Source organism: Pezoporus flaviventris, unplaced genomic scaffold (genome assembly GCF_033815535.1).
Source record: "Pezoporus flaviventris isolate CSIRO_AGI_PZ_B2104156 unplaced genomic scaffold, CSIRO_AGI_Pfla_v1 ptg000355l, whole genome shotgun sequence".
Taxonomy (NCBI): domain Eukaryota; kingdom Metazoa; phylum Chordata; class Aves; order Psittaciformes; family Psittacidae; genus Pezoporus; species Pezoporus flaviventris.
Genome location: NW_026892902.1, coordinates 13,456 through 35,112, shown reverse-complemented (window position 1 = coordinate 35,112; position 21,657 = coordinate 13,456). Strand labels below are relative to the sequence as shown.

The 21,657-nt window shown below is 61.0% G+C and overlaps 2 protein-coding genes across 2 annotated transcripts; both read right to left on the bottom strand.

Annotated features, from left to right (window-relative positions):
- Positions 1-843: 843 nt before the first annotated feature.
- Positions 844-1,627, bottom strand: LOC133263576 (anti-sigma-I factor RsgI2-like; the record flags this gene model as incomplete). The annotated part of the gene is made up of 2 exons (XM_061443410.1): positions 1,530-1,627; positions 844-901 (listed from the first exon to the last, which is right to left on the bottom strand). Coding segments are annotated over exons 1-2 (156 nt in total), but the record flags the coding sequence as incomplete, so codon positions are not given.
- Positions 1,628-1,880: 253 nt separating this feature from the next.
- LOC133263580 (copine-5-like) lies at positions 1,881-21,116 on the bottom strand. The gene is made up of 21 exons (XM_061443414.1): positions 20,998-21,116; positions 16,955-16,995; positions 16,831-16,877; positions 14,127-14,230; positions 12,908-12,947; positions 12,714-12,790; positions 12,545-12,604; positions 12,387-12,450; positions 12,045-12,148; positions 10,400-10,504; positions 8,185-8,226; positions 8,025-8,100; positions 7,744-7,797; positions 6,582-6,643; positions 6,373-6,419; positions 6,104-6,285; positions 5,875-6,002; positions 4,885-4,987; positions 3,982-4,039; positions 3,811-3,884; positions 1,881-2,068 (listed from the first exon to the last, which is right to left on the bottom strand). Exons 1-21 carry the CDS (start codon positions 21,072-21,074, stop codon positions 1,958-1,960), a joined length of 1,656 nt encoding a protein of 551 aa, XP_061299398.1. The 5' UTR covers positions 21,075-21,116; the 3' UTR covers positions 1,881-1,957.
- Positions 21,117-21,657: the final 541 nt, after the last annotated feature.

Here is a 21,657-nt window from a genome sequence, read left to right as displayed (position 1 = left end):
CATGGGGTGCCCCCAGCTTTGGGGTGCGGGTCCCCATGGGGGGGGGGCACGGGTTGCCCCCCCCCCCCCCCCCCCCAAGCTTGCAGTGGCCAAGGGAAACGCAGCAATAAGGAATTGAAGCTTGAAGCAGGGAGGGGCTGGGGGGGGGCTCGATCCTGGCTGGGGGGGGGAACCCCCACACTGTGAGGCTCCTTACACTGGATCCATCCTTTATTGGGGGGGGGTCACCCCACAACACCCCCCCCCCACCACCTCCCAACCAGCCTCTGGGGGGGGGGGGGTGGCTTCTGTCCCCCCTCCCCATATTGGGCAGTGGGGGCTCAGCTCTGCCCCATAGCTATCGCAATAGGGCCGGGTGTCACGACATAGACTGGGCCCCCCACACACCCCCGGCTATAACAGCCCCCCCCCCCCGCCCCCCAAGTGCTGGTGGGATTGGGGGGGGGGGGCACCTTCTGCATGTGCTTCAACACGGGGCTGGGAGCCCTAAGGCAAAGCCATAGAGCCCTGTGTGCCCCCCAGGTGTGGGGGGGGCACACACATGGACACCCCCCCCCCCCCCAGGTAAAGCTGGACCCATGGGGCTGTGTCTGTATATTTGGGGTAATGGAAATCAAAGCAGAGCCTGGGCCCTGCCCTGTGCTGGGAAGGGGGGGGGTCCGGGGGGGTCACCCCCATGCAGGGCCCATGGGGGGGGCAGGCATTAAAAACACTGTTCATTTATTCCAGTTTAAGGCAACTCAATACAGACACAAACACGGGGGGGGGACACAGAGAAGGGAACCCCCCCCGGTGTAAGGGGATGGCTATGGGGCTAGGGGGGGGCTATGGGGCTGGGGGGGTGCCTATGGGGCTGGGGGGCTCTATGGGGCTGGGGGTGTCTATGGGGTTGGGGGGGTGTCTATGGAGGTGGGGGGGTGTATATGGGGTTTGGGGGTGTCTATGGGGCTGGGGGGGGTCTATGGGGCTGGGGGTGTCTATGGGGTTGGGGGGGTGTCTATGGGGCTGGGGGTGTCTATGGGGTTGGGGGGGTGTCTATGGAGGTGGGGGGGTGTATATGGGGTTTGGGGGTGTCCATGGAGGTGGGGGGGTGTATATGGGGTTTGGGGGTGTCCATGGAGGTGGGGGGGGTGTATATGGGGTTTGGGGATGTCTATTGGGCTGGGGGGGGTCTATGGGGCTGGGTGTGTCTATGGGGTTGGGGGGGTGCCTATGGGGCTGGGGGGCTCTATGGGGCTGGGGGGGGTGTCTATGGGGTTTGGGGGTGTACATGGAGGTGGGGGGGTGTATATGGGGTTTGGGGGTGTCTATTGGGCTGGGGGGGGTCTATGGGGCTGGGTGTGTCTATGGGGTTGGGGGGGTGTCTATGGGGCTGGGGCGGGTCTATGGGGCTTGGGGTGCCTATGGAGCTGGGGGGGGTATCTATGGGGTTTGGGGGTGTCCATAGGGCTAGGGGGGCTCTATGGGGCTGGGAGGTGTATATGGGGTTTGGGGGTGTCTATGGGGCTGGGGATTGTCCATGGGTCTACCGGTTGTCTATGGGGTTTGGGGTGTCCATGGGGCTGGGGGTGTCTATGGGGGTGTCTATGGGGCTGGGTGATTGTATATGGGGTTTGGGGGTGTCCATGGGGCTGTGGGTGTCTATGGGGCTGGGGAGCTGTCCATGGGGCTGGGGGGTGGCGCCATCTATCACCCCTGGGATGTCACCAGAGGGGACCCCACACTTGGGGGTCCCAATTTCTGTTCTCTATGGGGGGGGGAGTGGGGAAGCTGAGGACCCCTTCCCCTTTATTTGGGGGGGGGGCAGGATACCCCCATAGCACTGGGCCAGCGTGGGGGTGGTTGATGGGGATGGGGGGGGGGGGGGGGGGGTATCCATGGGAATAGAGGGAAAGGGGCCGGGAATGGGGGGGTCACTGCGGGGGGGGCGCGGGCCCAGGGCTGATCCCTTTGGCCTTCATGTAGGAGAGGAGCTGGGGGGGACCTCGGCCAGCACCGCCCGCGCCAGGCGAGCCATGGAGCGAACAGCGCCCCCCCCCGCCGCCACGTGGTCCCGGAACGGCACAAACTGGGGGGGGGAAAGGGGAGAGAAACCCACAGTGACCCCATTGAGTGCCCCCCCCCATTGAGTGACCCCCATTGAGTGCCCCCCCCATTGAGTGACCCCCGTTGAGTGACCCCATTGAGTGACCCCGTTGAGTGACCCCCCCATTGAGTGCTCCCCGTTGAGTGCTCCCCGTTGAGTGCCCCCCCCATTGAGTGACCCCCATTGAGTGCTCCCCGTTGAGTGACCCCCGTTGAGTGACCCCATTGAGTGCCCCCCCATTGAGTGACCCCATTGAGTGACCCCCATTGAGTGCTCCCCATTGAGTGACCCCCCCATTGAGTGACCCCATTGAGTGACCCCCATTGAGTGACCCCATTGAGTGACCCCATTGAGTGACCCCATTGAATGCTCCCCGTTGAGTGACCCCCATTGAGTGCCCCCCCATTGAGTGACCCCCATTGAGTGACCCCCCCATTGAGTGACCCCCCCATTGAGTGACCCCATTGAGTGACCCCCATTGAGTGCTCCCCATTGAGTGACCCCCCCATTGAGTGACCCCATTGAGTGACCCCCATTGAGTGACCCCATTGAGTGACCCCATTGAGTGACCCCATTGAATGCTCCCCGTTGAGTGACCCCCATTGAGTGCCCCCCCATTGAGTGACCCCCATTGAGTGACCCCCCCATTGAGTGACCCCCCCATTGAGTGACCCCCATTGAGTGACCCCCATTGAGTGACCCCCATTGAGTGACCCCATTGAGTGACCCCCCCATTGAGTGCCCCCCCATTGAGTGACCCCCATTGAGTGACCCCCCCATTGAGTGCCCCCCCATTGAGTGACCCCCATTGAGTGACCCCCCCATTGAGTGACCCCCCCATTGAGTGACCCCCATTGAGTGACCCCCATTGAGTGACCCCCCCATTGAGTGACCCCCCCATTGAGTGACCCCCATTGAGTGACCCCCATTGAGTGACCCCATTGAGTGCTCCCCGTTGAGTGACCCCCGTTGAGTGACCCCCATTGAGTGCCCCCCCCATTGAGTGACCCCATTGAGTGACCCCCCCATTGAGTGACCCCCGTTGAGTGCTCCCCATTGAGTGCCCCCCCCATTGAGTGACCCCATTGAGTGCTCCCCATTGAGTGCCCCCATTGAGTGACCCCCGTTGAGTGCCCCCCCCATTGAGTGACCCCCCCATTGAGTGACCCCCATTGAGTGCTCCCCATTGAGTGCCCCCCCATTGAGTGCTCCCTATTGAGTGACCCCCATTGAGTGTCCCCCATTGAGTGCCTCCCATTGAGTACCCCCGTTGAGTGACCCCCATTGAGTGCTCCCCATTGAGTGACCCCCATTGAGTGCCCCCCATTGAGTGCTCCCATTGAGTGTCCCCCATTGAGTGCCTCCCATTGAGTACCCCCGTTGAGTGACCCCCGTTGAGTGACCCCCATTGAGTGCTCCCCATTGAGTGCCCTCCCATTGAGTGCCCAGCCAGGGACTGCCCCCCCCATTGAGTGCCCCCCATTGAGTGCCCTCCAGGGAGTGCTCCCCATTGAGTGCCCCCCCAGTGCGTGCCCCCCACGTCTCAATGCACCCCCATTAAGTGCTCCCCTCCATAACCCAGTGTGCCCCATGTCCCATTATATCCTGGAATTCCACTGCCCCCCATGTCCCATTCCCCCCCCAAGCCCCACTGCCCCCTCACGCCCTGTCCCTCCCATCACCCCGGTATCAATGGGGCTGATGTGGGGCGGGGGGGGCGGTACCTGCACGATGTCCCTCTCAGCCACCCTCCCGCGGGAGGACACGCGGATGTCGTCCCCGTCCAGCTCCACCATGGCTGCAATGGGGGGGGTGGTGTCACCCTAGGTGGGACCCCATTAACCCCCCCCATAACCACACATGGGCTGTGTTGCCCCCCCCCCCCCCAAACTCACCATCGAACTCGGCCTGGCCGACCCCCACGATGATGATGGACATGGGGAGCGCGGCAGCCTGGGGGGGACCCACACTGAGCTCAGGACTCAACACCCCCCCCCCCCCCCCCCCCCAGCACCCATGGGGTGTGAGACACCCACACTCCCCCCCCCCCCCCATTGGAGAGCAGCATCGGCTTCATCACCCGGGGGGGGGAAGGTGGGGATGGGAGCCCCACGGCTTGGCAATGGTGGGATTCCTGTGCCTGGGATCATGATGGGCATCCCAGGACCATGATGGGCATCCCGGAACCATGATGGGCATCCCAGGACCATGATGGGCATCCCGGGACCATGATGGGCATCCCAGAACCATGATGGATATCCCAGGACCATGATGGGCATCCCGGAACCATGATGAGCATCCTGGGATAATGATGGGCATCCCGGAACCATGATGGGCATCCTGGGATCATGATGGGCATCCCGGGACCATGATGGGCATCCCAGGACCATGATGGGCATCCCGGAACCATGATGAGCATCCTGGGATAATGATGGGCATCCCAGAACCATGATGGGGATCTGGGGACCATGATGGGCATCCCGGGACCATGATGGGCATCCCGGGATCATGATGAGCATCCCAGGACCATGACGGGCACCCTGGGATCATGACGGGCACCCCACTCTTCAGCCACAACGGGTATTCCATGCCCTGGCCCATGATGGACATCCCAGGACCACCCCAATCCTGGGTGTCCTTCCCTCGGGATCTCAATGGGCATCCTGCAGCCAGGACCATGATGAACACCCAACGCCTTGGCCACGATGCGCATCCCTTGGGACCATCATTGCCCGGTCCACCCCGGCACCCCTGGGTGCTGCCCCCCCCCCGCCTTGGGGGCACCCCGAGCCCCTCACGTTGACGATGGCCTCCTTGGTCTGCGCCATGTCCGAGATGACGCCGTCGGTGATGATGAGGAGCACGAAGTACTGGGAGCCATCGAGCACCGCGGCCGCCGCGCTGGGAGCGAGCGGTCAGGGGCCAGGGAGGGACCCGGGGTGGGCACAGCACCCGGACCCCATATCCTGTACCCACATCCCACACCCCGTATCCTGTATCCCCTATCCATATACCATAGCCCACACCCCATACCCTATATCCTGTACCCACACCCCATAGCCCACATGCCACACCCCATATCCTGTATCCCCTATCCATATACCATAGCCCACACCCCATACCCCATACCCCATATCCTGTACCCACACCCCATAGCCCACATCCCACACCCCGTATCCTGTATCCCCTATCCATATACCATAACCCACATCCCATATCCCATTCCCCATATCCCATACCCCACACTGCATATCCTAGATTCAATACCCCCTACCCAGTACCCCATATCCCAAACCCCATACCCCATATCCCATACCCATGCCCCATATCCCATACCCCAGATCCCATATCCCAAACCCCATACACCATATCCCATATCCCACACCCCATACCCCATATCCCCTATCCTATATCCCATACCCCATATCCCATACCCCACACCCCATACCCCATATGCCATACCCAATATCCTGTATCCTATATCACATACCCCATATCCCGTATCCTGTATCCTATATCCCACACCATATATACTATATCCCATATCCTATATCCCACACCCCACATCCCATACCCAACACCCCACACCCCATATCCCATACCCCATACCCCACAGCCCATATCCCACACCCCATATCCCATACCCCATACCCCACACCCCACACCCCATACACCATACCCCACACCCCACACCCCATATCCCATACCCCATACCCCATACCCTATATCCCATATCCCCATATCCCATACCCCCCACCCCACACCCCCCCCACCCCCTCACCCCATACCGCGCCACGTGGTTGACGACGGGCGCGAAGTTGGTGGGCCCGTAGAGCTGGACGCGGCGCAGGCTGCGGTGATAGGCTTCCAGCACGCCCTCGATGCCGCTGCACGCCGGGTTCTCCGCATCCCCGTTCTGCAGCGCACGGATACACCCCCCCCACACACACACACACACCCCACCGGTGACGTCACCGCCTCCCGGCCCCATCCCGCCTCCCCATGGGAGCCCCTCACCAATGGGAACTCGTGGGACACGCGCCCATCCGGAGGGATCTTGGCCCCGAAGCCCAGCGCCGGGAACATCTTGTCGCTGTCGTAGTCCTGGATGATCTCCCCCACGGCCTTGAGGGCCATGGTGTAGGCGTTGAGCTGGTAGGGGCTCAGGTAGTGCAGGGACGTGGGTTGGGATGGGTTCCCTGTGTGGGGTTCGGGGCTCACATGGGCCCTGACACCCCATTAACACCCCACCGCCACTGCCACCATTGCGGCCTCCCACCCCTCACCGTTGGAGGCGGTGAAGTCGATGGCAACGGTGAAGTTGAGCTGGGTCCTGGTGAGGGCAATGGCACCACTGGGGGCTCCGTGTGTCCTTGGGGTGAGTTCTGCCCCCCTCCACCCCCTGGCACACAGGGGAGGGATGGGGACCCCCCCCCCACCCCGGTCCATGGGGTGTGGATGGGGCCGGGTCATCAGCCCCCCAACCCCGGCTCACCCGCCCCTGATGTAGTCCAAGAAGCTGGGGTCAGACTCCACCGAGAAGGACAAAAGAGTCACCTGCAGGGAGCGGTGTCACCACCGTCACCCCTCATGTAACCATCACCATCACCCTGTGTCACCGTCACCATCACCCTATGTCACCATCACCATCATCCCTATGTCACCGTCACCATCACCCTATGTCACCGTCACCATCACCCCTCTGTCACCGTCACCATCACCCCTGTGTCACCATCACCATCATCCCTGTGTCACTGTCACCATCACCCCTCTGTCACCGTCACCATCACCATCATCCCTGTGTCACTGTCACCATCACCCCTCTGTCACCGTCACCATCAATCACCCTGTCACCATCACCCTGTGTCACTGTCACCATCACCCTGTGTCACTGTCACCATCACCATCAGCCCTCTGTCACCGTCACCATCATCCCTGTGTCACCGTCACCATCATCCCTGTGTCACCATCACCATCATCCCTGTGTCACCGTCACCATCACTCTGTGTCACCGTCACCATCACCCTGTGTCACTGTCACCGTCACCAATCACCATCACCCTGTGTCACCGTCACCATCACCCCTCTGTCACTGTCACCATCATCCCTGTGTCCCTGTCACCATCATCCCTGTGTCACCATCACCATCATCTCTATGTCACCATCACCATCACTCTGTGTCACCGTCACCATCACCCCTCTGTCACCGTCACCATCACCCCTCTGTCACCGTCACCATCATCCCTGTGTCACCATCACCATCATCCCTGTGTCACTGTCACCATCACCCCTCTGTCACCGTCACCATCAATCACCCTGTCACCATCACCCTCACCCCTTGTCACCATCACCATCACCCTCTGTCACCGTCACCATCATCCCTGTGTCACCATCACCATCACCCCTCTGTCACCGTCACCATCACCCCTGTGTCACCGTCACCATCAATCACCCTGTCACCATCACCCTCACCCTGTGTAACCATCACCATCACCCTCTGTCACCGTCACCATCACCCCTCGTGTCACCATCACCATCACCCTGTGTCACCATTACCCCTCATGTCACCATCACCCTGTGTCACCATCACCATCATCCCTGTCACCATCACCCCCAGGTCACCATCACCCTTGTGTCACCATCACCCCCTGTCCTCACCGTGCCCGAGTTCAGGTACTTCTTCTTCTTCAGCTTCTTCTTGGGGTTCACCACCTGGGGGGGGGGGGGGGGAAAGGGGGAGCTGCAGCACCCCAGGGTGCAGGGGGGGTACAGGGGGGGTGCAGTGCAGAGATGCAGCACCCAGGGGTGCACACAGGGGCTGTGGCACTTGGGGAGCACAATGCCCATAGGGACCCAAGGGACCGTAACACCCATAGGTACAGCATGGGCACCACAGCACCCATGGGTTCCCCATGGCACCCATGGGTGCCCCCGCTCACCTCGTACACGTTGAGGCCGTGCTCTCCCCGCGCCAGCTCGCGGTAGCTGGTGGTGAACTCCCCGATGAAGTCGTGGCTGTGGGTCAAGGGGGGGCCATGGGGCTGGGGGGGGGGAGGTTGGGGGGCCGGGCTGGGGTGGGGGGGTCACCCCAGGACTCACCTGCCAGAGCGGTCCCAGTCGTACACCTCCACCTTGATGCTCCTGCGGGACATGGGGGTCACACTGGTGACCCTGACCCACACCCAGGGGGTAGTGGGGTCCCCATGGGCTCCTTTGTCACCCCCAGGCCCCTTTGTCACCCCATGGGCCCCTTTGTCACCCCCATGGGCCCCTTTGTCACCCCATGGGCTCCTTTGTCACCCCCATGGGCTCCTCTGTCACCCCCATGGGCCCCTTTGTCACCCCCATGGGCTCCTTTGTCACCCCATGGGCCCCTTTGTCACCCCCATGGGCTCCTTTGTCACCCCATAGGCCCCTTTGTCATCCCCATGGGCTCCTTTGTCACCCCATAGGCCCCTTTGTCACCCTATAGACCCCTTTGTCACCCCAAGCGCTCCTTTGTCACCCCATGGGCTCCTTTGTCACCCCATGGGCCCCTTTGTCACCCCCATGGGCTCCTTTGTCACCCCATGGGCCCCTTTGTCACCCCGTGGGCTCCTTTGTCACACCCATGGGCCCCTTTGTCACCCCCATGGGCTCTTTTGTCACCCCCATGGACCCCTTTGTCACCCCCATGGGCTCCTTTGTCACCCCCATGGACCCCTTTGTCACCCTATGGACCCCTTTGTCACCCCCATGGACCCCTTTGTCACCCTATGGACCCCTTTGTCACCCCATGCATTCCTTTGTCACCCCCAGGGGACCTTTTCCTCCTCCTCAGGCTCCTCTCATCCCCGTTGCCACAGCAACACCTGGTGATGCTGAGCCAGCACCAAGGTGACACCGCTGCGGGGGGGGGACGGACACCCACAGCCCAGGGGTGGCTCATGGGGGGCTCTGGGGTGTCATTGAGATGTCATTGGGTGTCATTGGGTGTCTGTGGGGTGTCATTGGGTGTCTCTGGGGTGTCATTGGGTGTTATTAGGGTGTCATTGGGTGTCTCTGGGGTGTCACTGGGTGTTATCAGGGTGTCATTGAGATGTCATTGGGTGTCATTGGGTGTCTCTGGGATGTCATTAGGTGTCTCTGGGGTGTCATTGGGTGCTATTAGGATGTCATTGGGGTGTCTCTGGGGTGTCTCTGGGTGTTATTACGGTGTCATTGGGTGTCTCTGGGTGTCTCTGGGGTGTCATTGAGTGTTATTACGGTGTCATTGGGGTGTCTCTGGGGTGTCACTGGGTGTTATTAGGGTGTCTCTGGGGTGTCATTGGGTGTCTCTGGATGCCATGGGATGCCATTGGGGTGCCATTGGCTGTCATGGAGTTGTCATTGGGTGTCTTGGGGTGCCATTGGGGTGCCATTGGGTGCCATTGGGTGTCTCTGGGTGCCATCGAGTGTCATTGGGGTGCCATTGGCTGTCGTGGGGTTGTCATTGGGTGTCCTAGGGTGACATTGGGGTGACTCTGGGGTGTCATTGGGCTGTCATTGGCTGTCATGGGGTTGTCATTGTTTGTCCTGGGGTGCCATTGGGGTGTCATTGGGTGCCATCAGATGCCATTGAGGTGTTATTGGGCACCATTGGGTGCCATTGTGGTGCAATTGGGTGCCATTGGCTGTCATTGGCTGTCACTGGGGTGCCATTGGCTGCCATGGGGTTTTCATTGGTTGTCTTGGGGTGCCATTGGAATGTCATTGGGTGCCATCAGGTGCCATTGAGGTGCCATTGGGATGTCACTGGCTGTCATTGGGGTGCCATTGGGTACCATTGGGTGTCATTGGCTGTCATTGGGGTGCCATTGGGGTGCCATTGGGTGCCATTGGGGTGTCACTGGCTGTCATTAGGGTGCCATAGGGTGCCATTGGCTGTCATTGGGGTGCTATTGGCTGTCATTGGGTGCCATTGGGTGCCATTAGGGTGCTATTGGCTGTCATTGGCGTGTCACTGGGTACCATTGGGTGTCATTGGCTGTCATTGGGGTGCCATTGGCTGTCATTGGGTGCCATCGGATGCCATTGGGGTGTCATTGGGTGCTATCGGGTGCCATTGGGGTGTCATTGGGGTGTCATTGGGTGCCATCGGGTGCCATTGGGGTGTCATTAGGGTGTCATTGGGTGCCATCGGGTGCCATTGGGGTGTCATTGGGGTGCCATCGGGTGCCATTGGGTGCCATTGGGTGCCATCGGATGCCATTGGGGTGCCATCGGGTGCCATCGGGTGCCATTGGGTGCCATTGGGGTGCCATAGGGCCCCACTGCATGCCGCGCCGGCGCTCACCGGTCGGGGTCTCCGTTGCAGAGCGCTCGCACGGGGATGTCGAACGCTGCCCACACCGGGGCCAGCGTCTGCTGCGCCACCTCCGTGCGGTGGCAGATGGTGAACCTGGGGGGGGCACCGCGGTCACCCCATGGTGGTGACCAAACACCCCCCCCCCCCCCCCCATCCCCATAGAGACCAGCCCAGGGCACCCCCAGCCTGAACTGCCCATGGGGACAGTGGGGCGGGCACAGCCGGGGAACCCGGGATGGATTTGGGGTGTCCTGGGATGGGGTTCAGGGGGGTCCCAGGATGGGTTTGGGATGTTCCGGGATGGGTCTGGGGGTCTTGGGATGGGGTTCAGGGGGTCCCTGGGATAGGGGTTCAGGGGGTTCCAGGAGGGGGTTCAGGGGGTCCCGGGATGGGGTTTGGGGGGTACCAGGATGGGATTTGGGGGTTCCCGAGATGGGGTTCGGAGGGCTCCAGGATGGGGTTTGGGGGGTCCCGGGATGGGGTTTGGGGGTTCCCGAGATTCGGTTCAGGGGGGGCCTGGGACAGGTTTGGGGGGTCCCAGAATGGGGTTTGGGAGGTCCCGGGATGTGGTTCAGGGGGTTCCAGGATGGGGTTTGAGGGTTCCTGAGATGGGGTTCAGGGGGGTCCTGGGATGGGTTCGGGGGGTCCCAGGATGGGGTTCAGGGGGTCCCAGGATGGGGTTTGGGGGAGTTCTGGGATGGGTTCAGGGTGTCCCGGGATGGATTTGGGGGGTCCTGGGATGGGGTTCGGGGGGTCCCGGGATGGGGTTTGGGAGGGTCCCGGGATGGGTTTGGGATGTTCCGGGATGGGTTTGGGGGTTCCGGGATGGGGTTTGGGATGTTCCAGGATGGGGTTTGGGATGTTCCGGGATGGGTTTGGGATGTTCCGGGATGGGTTTGGGATGTTCCAGGATGGGTTTGGGATGTTCCGGGATGGGTTTGGGATGTTCCAGGATGGGTTTGGGATGTTCCGGGATGGGTTTGGGATGTTCCAGGATGGGTTTGGGATGTTCCAGGATGGGTTTGGGATGTTCCGGGATGGGTTTGGGATGTTCCGGGATGGGGTTTGGGATGTTCCAGGATGGGTTTGGGATGTTCCAGGATGGGTTTGGGATGTTCCGGGATGGGTTTGGGATGTTCCGGGATGGGGTTTGGGATGTTCCGGGATGGGTTTGGGATGTTCCGGGATGGGGTTTGGGATGTTCCGGGATGGGTTTGGGATGTTCCAGGATGGGGTTTGGGGTTCCGGGATGGGTTTGGGATGTTCCGGGATGGGGTTTGGTGGTTCCGGGATGGGGTTTGGGATGTTCCGGGATGGGGTTTGGTGGTTCCGGGATGGGGTTTGGGGGTTCCGGGATGGGGTTTGGGATGTTCTGGGATGGGGTTTGGGATGTTCCAGGATGGGGTTTGGGATGTTCCAGGATGGGTTTGGGATGTTCCGGGATGGGTTTGGGATGTTCCAGGATGGGTTTGGGATGTTCCGGGATGGGGTTTGGGATGTTCCAGGATGGGTTTGGGATGTTCCGGGATGGGGTTTGGGATGTTCCGGGATGGGTTTGGGATGTTCCGGGATGGGTTTGGGATGTTCCGGGATGGGGCCCAGGGGGGTGCCGGTGTCTCGGGGGGTCCCTCACGTCCCGTCCTCGTTGCTGCGGTAAAAAACCAGGAAAGGGTCGGATTTGCCAAAGAAATCCTTCTTGTCCAGTTTATTGGCACAGAACTGCAGCGTGGCCACGTCCTGGGGGGGACACACACGGAGTTTGGGGGTGTCATTGGGTGCCACCCCCTTGGGGACACTGCAGGATGGGGGGGGGCAGAGGGACACCAGCCCCATGGGACAGGTGAGCCCTGAGCATCCTTTTCCTCTCTAAGGGGGCTCAGCCCCACACACACAATGGGGGTGTCCCCGTCCCCCCACACACACACAATGGGGGTGTCCCCGTCCCCCCCCCATTGTCCCCAATGCTGGCTCTCACCCGGCAGTTGCCCAGCTCCTCGGCCAGGACAATGATGGTGCCGCAGCTCTTCCCGGGAATGCCGCTGCCGGGGTGTGTGTGGGGGTTATATGGGGGGGTTGTTGGGGGGCACACACACAGTGACCCCCCCCCCAAAGATGGGAGACCCCCAAACTCACCCATTGGAGAGCGCCGGAGCTGGTTTCCTGCGCCGGGAATGGGCGGTGGCAGCGGCCATCCTGTGGGGACACCCCGGGGTAATCCCATGGGAATGGGGAGGGGAGGGGGGGTGAGGGGTTCCCCATGGGAATGGGGGGCACATGGGGACACCGGGGGGGGGGGGCTCACGTCAGCGGCTTCTCGAGGCGGCCGCCGGCAGAGCCCACGATCTCGCCCAGGGTGCAGAAGGTTTGGCCCAGGAAGTCCTGCGGGGGACCGGGATCAACGGGGACCGGGATCAACGGGGACCGGGATCAACGGGGACCGAGCCTGTCCCATCCCATCCGCAGGGAATGGGGGAGCGGGGCCAGGCCCCCACGCACGTGCTTGGAGAGGTCGGGGCTCTTGGAGTCCACATCGTACCTGGGGATGGAGCAGGGACCGTGGCAGCGGGGACAGGGATGGGGATGGAGACAAGGTGGGGATGGGGATGGGGATGTGGGCAGGGATGGGGATGGGATCAGACAGGGAGGAGACTGGGATGGGGTGGGATGGGATGGGGATGCGTTTTGATGGGATGGGATGGGATGGGATGGGGACGGGATGGGGACAGGGATGAGGATGGGATGGGGACGGGTTGGGGACAGGGATGAGGATAGGATGGGGATGGGATGGGGACAGGGATGGGGATGGAGACAAGATGGGGATGGGGATGGGATGGGGATGGGGATGTGGGCAGGGATGGGGATGGGATCAGACAGGGAGGAGACTGGGATGGGATGGGATGGGGATGCGTTTTGATGGGATGGGATGGGATGGGACGGGATGGGGACGGGTTGGGGACAGGGATGAGGATAGGATGGGGATGGGATGGGGACAGGGATGGGGATGGAGACAAGATGGGGATGGGGATGGGATGGGAATGGGTTGGGGATGGGGATGTGGGCAGGGATGGGGATGGGATGGGGCAGGGAGGAGACTGGGATAGGATGGGATGGGGATGGGATGGGAATGGGTTTTGATGGGATGGGATGGGGACGGGATGGGATGGGGATGGGATGGGATGTGGACAGGGATGGGGATGGGATGGGGACAGGAATGACGATGGGATGGGGACAGGAATGACGATGGGACGGGGACAGCATGGGGACAGGGATGAGGATGGGATGAGGATGGCATGGGGACAGGATGGGGATGGGATGGGGACCAGATGGGATGGGAAGGGGAAAGAATGGGATGGAGACAGGATAGGGACAAGGATGGGGATGTGATGGGGACAGGGATGTGATGGGATGGGGATGGAATGGGATGGGATGTGGATGTGATGGGGACAGGGATGCGATGGGCTGGGGATGGAATGGGATGGGATGGGGATGTGATGGGGACAGGGATGCGATGGGATGGGGATGGAATGGGATGGGATGGGGATGTGATGGGGACAGGGATGCGATGGGCTGGGGATGGAATGGGATGGGATGTGGATGTGATGGGGACAGGGATGCGATGGGATGGGGATGGAATGGGATGGGATGTGGATGTGATGGGGACAGGGATGCGATGGGCTGGGGACGGGCTGGGCTATGATGGGCTGCGGGCACTCACAGGTCGAAGCGCAGGTTCTGCTTCTCCTCGAAGAAGTAGTCGAGGACGAACTTGTGCAGGAAGTCGGGGTTCAGGGAGTTGTCGATGACCTCGGTGCGGCCGAACTGGGGACGGGGACATGGGGACACCGGGGGCTGGAGCGGGGGCCGGGGCCACGTGTGACAGGGGCAGGAGGGCCCAGGTGCCCCTTTGTCCCCGCTGGGGCCGGCCCCGAGCCCTGCCCGCCCCCCCCCGCCCATAGCGCCCAGAGCCCGCAATTAACCAGAGGCTTAATTACAGCCTGCGGGGGGGGCGGGAGGCAGCGGGGGGGGGGCCGCGGCACCCGGGTGTCCCCGAGTGTCCCCTCCCTGCGTGCAGCCAGGCTGAGAGCTCATTGGCCGCCTGCCTGCCTGCTGACAGATGATTGGTCACCTGCGCGGCACCCCAATCTGATCCCCAGTGTGCTGATTGGCTGGATGGCTGCACCCCAGAAAGCTGATTGGCCAGCACCTCAGCAAGCTGATTACTCATTGGTGATTGATTAACCGACTGGCACCCCAACATGCTGATTGGTCGGTTGGCCAAAATCTAACGTGATCATTGGCCAGACCACCAGTGTTGATGGTACCCCAACATGCTGATAGTTTGGCATCTAACACGCTGATTGGCTGGTTGGCCAGCACCCAAACATGCTGATTGGCCATGACCTCAACATGCTCATGATAGGCCAGCTGGCTGGCACCCCAACATGCGACTGGCTGTGCCAGCTGTCCACTACTCATCATCCATCCATCATCTTTCATCCATCATCCATCATCCATCCATCATCCATCCCTCCATCATCCATCCATCCCTCATCCATCCATCATGCATCCATCCATTCATCCATCCTTCATCCATCCATCATGCATCCATCATCCGTCCATCCATCCATTCATCCATCCATCATCCATCATCCATCCATCATCCATTCATCCATCCTTCATCCATCATCCATCCATCATCCATCCATCCATCATGCATCCATCATCCATCCATCCATCCATCATCCATCCATCATCCATCATCCATCCATCATCCATTCATCCATCCTTCATCCATCATCCATCCATCATCCATCCATCCATCATGCATCCATCATCCATCCATCCATCCATCCACCCATTCATCCATCCATCATCCATCCATGCATCCATCCATCATGCATCCATCATCCGTCCATCCATCCATTCATCCATCCATCATCCATCATCCATCCATCATCCATCCATCATCCATCCATCATCCATCCATCATCCATCCATCCATCATCCATCCATCCATCCATCCATCCATCCATCCATCCATCCATCATCCATCCATCCATCCATCCATCATCCATCCATCATCCATCATCCATCCATCCATCCATCATCCATCCATCCATCATCCATCCATCCATCATCCATCCATCCATCCATCATCCATCCATCCATCCATCCATCATCCATCCATCCATCCATCCATCATCCATCCATCATCCATCCATCATCCATCCATCCATCCATCCATCCATCATCCATCCATCCATCCATCATCCATCCATCCATCCATCCATCATCCATCCATCCATCCATCCATCATCCATCCATCATCCATCATCCATCCATCCATCCATCATCCATCCATCCATCCATCCATCCATCCATCCATCCATCCATCATCCATCCATCCATCATCCATCCATCCATCATCCATCCATCCATCCATCATCCATCCATCATCCATCCATCCATCCATCCATCATCCATCCATCATCCATCATCCATCCATCCATCATCCATCCATCCATCATCCATCCATCCATCCATCCATCCATCATCCATCCATCATCCATCATCCATCCATCCATCATCCATCCATCCATCATCCATCCATCCATCATCCATCCATCCATCATCCATCCATCATCCATCATCCATCCATCCATCCATCCATCCATCCATCCATCATCTATCCATCCATCATCCATCCATCATCCATCCATCATCCATCCATCCATCCATCCATCATCCATCCATCCATCCATCCATCCATCCATCCATCCATCCATCATCCATCCATCCATGTATCCATCCATCCATCCATCATCCATCCATCCATCATCCATCCATCATCCATCATCCATCCATCCATCCATCCATCATCCATCCATCCATCATCCATCCATCCATCATCCATCCATCCATCATCCATCCATCCATCATCCATCCATCATCCATCATCCATCCATCCATCCATCCATCCATCCATCCATCATCTATCCATCCATCATCCATCCATCATCCATCCATCATCCATCCATCCATCCATCCATCATCCATCCATCCATCCATCCATCCATCCATCCATCCATCCATCATCCATCCATCCATGTATCCATCCATCCATCCATCATCCATCCATCCATCATCCATCCATCATCCATCATCCATCCATCCATCCATCCATCATCCATCCATCCATCATCCATCCATCATCCATCCATCCATGTATCCATCCATCCATCCATCATCCATCCATCCATCATCCATCCATCATCCATCATCCATCCATCCATCCATCCATCATCCATCCATCCATCCATCATCCATCCATCCATCCATCATCCATCCATCCATCATCCATCCATCATCCATCCATCCATCCATCATCCATCCCTTCCTCCCTCCCTCCGGACACTCACCTCCAGCCACTGCCGGCTGCCGGGGCGTTGGATGTACAGGACACAGACTGGGGGGAGCGAGCAGAGGGTCGGGGAGGGGGGGGGCACCGTGACCCCCAACACCCCCGACCCCCCCAGCACTCACGTGGGTCCGACTTGGAGAAGGTGTCCTTGTCCAGGAGCTGCCTGTGGGGATGGCACAGGGAGAGCGCGGCTGTGAACTGGGTGTGAGCTGGGTGTGAGCGGGGTGTGAGCTGGGTGTGAGCTGGGTGTGAGCTGGGTGTGAGCTGGGTGTGAGCTGGGTGTGAGCGGGGTGTGAGCTGGGTGTGAGCTGGGTGTGAGCTGGGTGTGAGCCGGGTGTGAACTGGGTGTGAGCGGGGTGTGAGCTGGGTGTGAGCTGGGTGTGAGCTGGGTGTGAGCTGAGTGTGAGCTGGGTGTGAGCTGGGTGTGAGCTGGGTGTGAGCTGGGTGTGAGCCGGGTGTGAACTGGGTGTGAGCGGGGTGTGAGCTGGGTGTGAGCTGGGTGTGAGCTGGGTGTGAGCTGGGTGTGAGCTGGGTGTGAGCTGGGTGTGAGCCGGGTGTGAACTGGGTGTGAGCGGGGTGTGAGCTGGGTGTGAGCTGGGTGTGAGCTGGGTGTGAGCTGAGTGTGAGCTGGGTGTGAGCTGGGTGTGAGCTGGGTGTGAGCTGGGTGTGAGCCGGGTGTGAACTGGGTGTGAGCGGGGTGTGAGCTGGGTGTGAGCTGGGTGTGAGCTGGGTGTGAGCGGGGTGTGAGCTGGGTGTGAGCTGGGTGTGAGCTGGGTGTGAGCTGGGTGTGAGCGGGGTGTGAGCGGGGTGTGAGCTGGGTGTGAGCTGGGTGTGAGCGGGGTGTGAGCTGGGTGTGAACTGGGTGTGAGCTGGGTGTGAGCTGGGTGTGAGCGGGGTGTGAGCTGGGTGTGAGCTGGGTGTGAGCGGGGTGTGCTGGGTGTGAGCTGGGTGTGAGCGGGGTGTGAGCTGGGTGTGAGCTGGGTGTGAGCTGGGTGTGCTGGGTGTGAGCTGGGTGTGAGCTGGGTGTGAGCTGGGTGTGAGCTGGGTGTGAGCGGGGTGTGCTGGGTGTGAGCTGGGTGTGAGCTGGGTGTGCTGGGTGTGAGCTGGGTGTGAGCGGGGTGTGAGCTGAGTGTGAGCTGGGTGTGAGCTGAGTGTGAGGGGGGTGTGAACTGAGTGTGAGCTGGGTGTGAGCTGGGTGTGAGCTGAGTGTGAGGGGGGTGTGAACTGAGTGTGAGCTGGGTGTGAGCTGGGTGTGAGCTGGGTGTGAGCTGAGTGTGAGGGGGGTGTGAACTGAGTGTGAGCTGGGTGTGAGCGGGGTGTGAGCTGGGTGTGAGCTGGAGCACTGTTTTGTATTGGGTCCATGCCCTGTGTCGGGTGGGTCCCAGCTGAATGCATCCCATGTCAGGAGTGTCACATCCATGGTGACACGTGTCAAGTGCACATCCATGGTGACACGTGTCAGGGTGTCACAACCACAGTGACACGTGTCGGGGTGTCACATCCATGGTGACACGTGTCAGGGTGCACATTCATGGTGACACGTGTCAGGTGCACATCCATGGCGACACGTGTCAGGTGCACATCCATGGTGACACGTGTCAGGTGCACATCCATGGTGACACGTGTCCGGGTGTCACAACCACAGTGACACGTGTCAGGGTGTCACATCCATGGTGACACGTGTCAGGTGCACATCCATGGCGACATGTGTCAGGGTGTCACATTCATGGTGACACGTGTCAGGGTGTCACAACCACGGTGACACGTGTCAGGTGCACATCCATGGCGACACGTGTCAGGGTGTCACATTCATGGTGACACGTGTCAGGGTGTCACAGCTATAGTGACACGTGTCGGGGTGCATATCCATGGTGACACGTGTCAGGTGCACATCCATGGCGACACGTTTCAGGGTGTCACATCCACGGTGACACGTGTCAGGGTGTCACATCCATGGTGACACGTGTCAGGTGCACATCCACGGTGACACGTTTCAGGGTGTCACATCCACGGTGACACGTGTCAGGTGCACATCCACGGTGACACGTTTCAGGGTGTCACATCCACGGTGACACATGTCGGGTGCACATCCATGGTGACACGTGTCAGGTGCACATCCATGGTGACACGTGTCTGGGTGTCACAGCCACGGTGACACGTGTCAGGGTGTCACATCCATGGTGACACGTGTTGGGTGCACACCATGTGCCGGGGGTGCAGTTGGGGGGTCCCTGCTCCTTGTTCCCCCCAACCCTGCAGCACCCAACCCCCAGGATTCTCTCTGCTCCCACTGGGAAGGGATGGGAGCAGCCACAGGAGCTGCTGGGGGGGGGGGGCACCCGGAGCAGTTGGGAGCACCCAGCATGGCCGGAGGGGACCCCCATAACCCGGCCCCTGGGGTGCCCCCTCGTGGCACCCCCTGTCCCCAGTTCCCCCCCCCGTGCCTCCCTCCTCCTTCCCAGTGCCCCCCATTCCTCCCATTGCTTTCCCCAGTGCTTCCCACAGCTCCCACACCCTCTCCCAGCTCCCCACTGCCCCCAGTGCCCCCCCAGAGTCCCCCATTTGCCCCAGTGCATCCCCCAGTGTTCTCCACTCTCCCCAGTGCCCCCACCTCTGAGTGCTCACAGGACCCAGGTCCCCCTGTGCTTCCCAGTGCCCCCCATTGCACCCCAGTGTCCCCAGTACCCCTCACTCCCCCCACTGAACCCCAGTGCTTGCCAGTACTCCCAATGCCCCTCATTGCACACCAGTGCTCCCAGTGTCCCCCTGTGCTTCCCAGTGCCCCCACTGCCCCCCACTGCACCCCAGTGCCCCCACTGCACTCCAATGCTCCCACTCCCCCCATTGCACCCCAGTGCTCCCAGTGCCCCTCCGTGCTTCCCAGTACCCCCCATTACACCCCACTGCTCCCAGTGCCCCCCATTGCACCCCAGTACCCCCCCATTGCACCCCAGTGCTCCCAGTGCCCCTCCGTGCTTCCCAGTGCCCCCCATTGCTCCCCACTGCTCCCAGTGCCCCCCACTGCACCCCAGTACCCCCTCATTGCACCCCAGTGCTCCCAGTGCCCCCTTGTGCTTCGTCGTGCTCCCACTCCCTACATTGCATCCCAGTGCTCCCAGTACCCCCGTGCTTCCCAGTGCCCCCGTTGCACCCCAGTACCTCCCACTCTCCCCATTGCACACCATTGCTCCCAGTGCCCCTCCGTGCTTCCCAGTGCCCCCATTGCGCCCCAGTGCTCCCAGTACCTCCCACTCTCCCCATTGCACCCCAGTGCTCCCAGTACCCCCCGTGCTTCCCAGTGCCCCCGTTGCACCCCAGTGCTCCCAGTACCTCCCACTCTCCCCATTGCACACCATTGCTCCCAGTGCCCTCCCGTTCTTCCCAGTGCCCCCATTGCCCCCCATTGCTCCCAGTACCTCCCACTCTCCCCATTGCACCCCAGTGCTCTCAGTACCCCCCGTGCTTCCCAGTGCCCCCATTGCACCCCAGTGCTCCCAGTACCTCCCACTCTCCCCATTGCACCCCAGTGCTCCCAGTACCCCCGTGCTTCCCAGTGCCCCCGTTGCACCCCAGTACCTCCCACTCTCCCCATTGCACACCATTGCTCCCAGTGCCCTCCCGTGCTTCCCAGTGCCCCCATTGCACCCCAGTGCTCCCAGTACCTCCCACTCTCCCCATTGCACCCCAGTGCTCCCAGTACCCCCCGTGCTTCCCAGTGCCCCCGTTGCACCCCAGTGCTCCCAGTACCTCCCACTCTCCCCATTGCACACCATTGCTCCCAGTGCCCTCCCGTTCTTCCCAGTGCCCCCATTGCACCCCATTGCTCCCAGTACCTCCCACTCTCCCCATTGCACCCCAGTGCTCTCAGTACCCCCCGTGCTTCCCAGTGCCCCCATTGCACCCCAGTGCTCCCAGTACCCCCGTGCTTCCCAGTGCCCCCGTTGCACCCCAGTACCTCCCACTCTCCCCATTGCACACCATTGCTCCCAGTGCCCCCCCGTGCTTCCCAGTGCCCCCATTGCACCCCAGTGCTCCCGGTGCCCCCCCGTGCTTCCCATGCTCCCACTCTCCCCATTGCCCCCCATTGCTCCCACTCCCCCTCCCCGCACCCCACTGCCCCCGCTCCCCCCCCCCCCTCCCACCCCCGGCTGTTCCCCCCCGGTACCTGCAGGACACCGTGAGCTCCACACGCGTGGCGGGCCCGGGGTCGCTGCCGGCCTCGGGGCTCCCCAGCCCCGCCATGGCGAGCGCCGCGTCCCGCTCCGGGCACCGGGCACCGGGCACCGGCACCGACAGAGCCAACCCCCCCCCGCCAGCCCCCTCGGTACCGCCCCGGGAGCTCCCATTGGCTCCCAGCAACCCCTCGGTACCGCCCATTGGCTCCCATTGGCTCCCAGTAACACCCAGCAGGTAGACCCAGGAGCCCCCCAGTACCTCCCAGTAGCTCCCAGTAGACCCCTGGTAGCACCAAGGACCCCCCCGTAGTCCCCAGTAGCCCCCTAAGAGCGCCCAGTAGCCCCCCATTAGCTCCCAGTAGCCACCAGTACCTCCCAGTAGCCCCCAGTACTTCCCAGTAAAATCTGGTAGAACCAAGGACCTCCCCGTAGTCCCCAGTAGCCCCCTAAGAGCGCCCAGTAGCCCCCCATTAGCTCCCAGTAGCCACCAGTTCCTCCGAGTACACCCCTGGTAGCACCAAGGACCTCCCAGTAGTCCCCAGTAGGCACCCAGTAGCCCCTAATAGCGGGGGGAGCAAGTTTTGTGGGGGACACTGCCACCCCCTATGGGACATGATGAGGGTCCCAGGGCACCCGGTGGGGGTCACACT

Coding starts and splice junctions, on each gene's coding strand:
- LOC133263580 (XM_061443414.1), bottom strand. CDS start 21,074: ATGGCGGGGCTGGGGAGCCCCGAGGCCGGCAGCGACCCCGGGCCCGCC. Junction 16,878..16,954: donor CTTCTCCAAGTCGGACCCAC/GTGAGTGCTGGG, acceptor CGCTCCCCCCAG/TCTGTGTCCTGTACATCCAA. Junction 6,644..7,743: donor AGTACCTGAACTCGGGCACG/GTGAGGACAGGG, acceptor CGCTCCCTGCAG/GTGACTCTTTTGTCCTTCTC.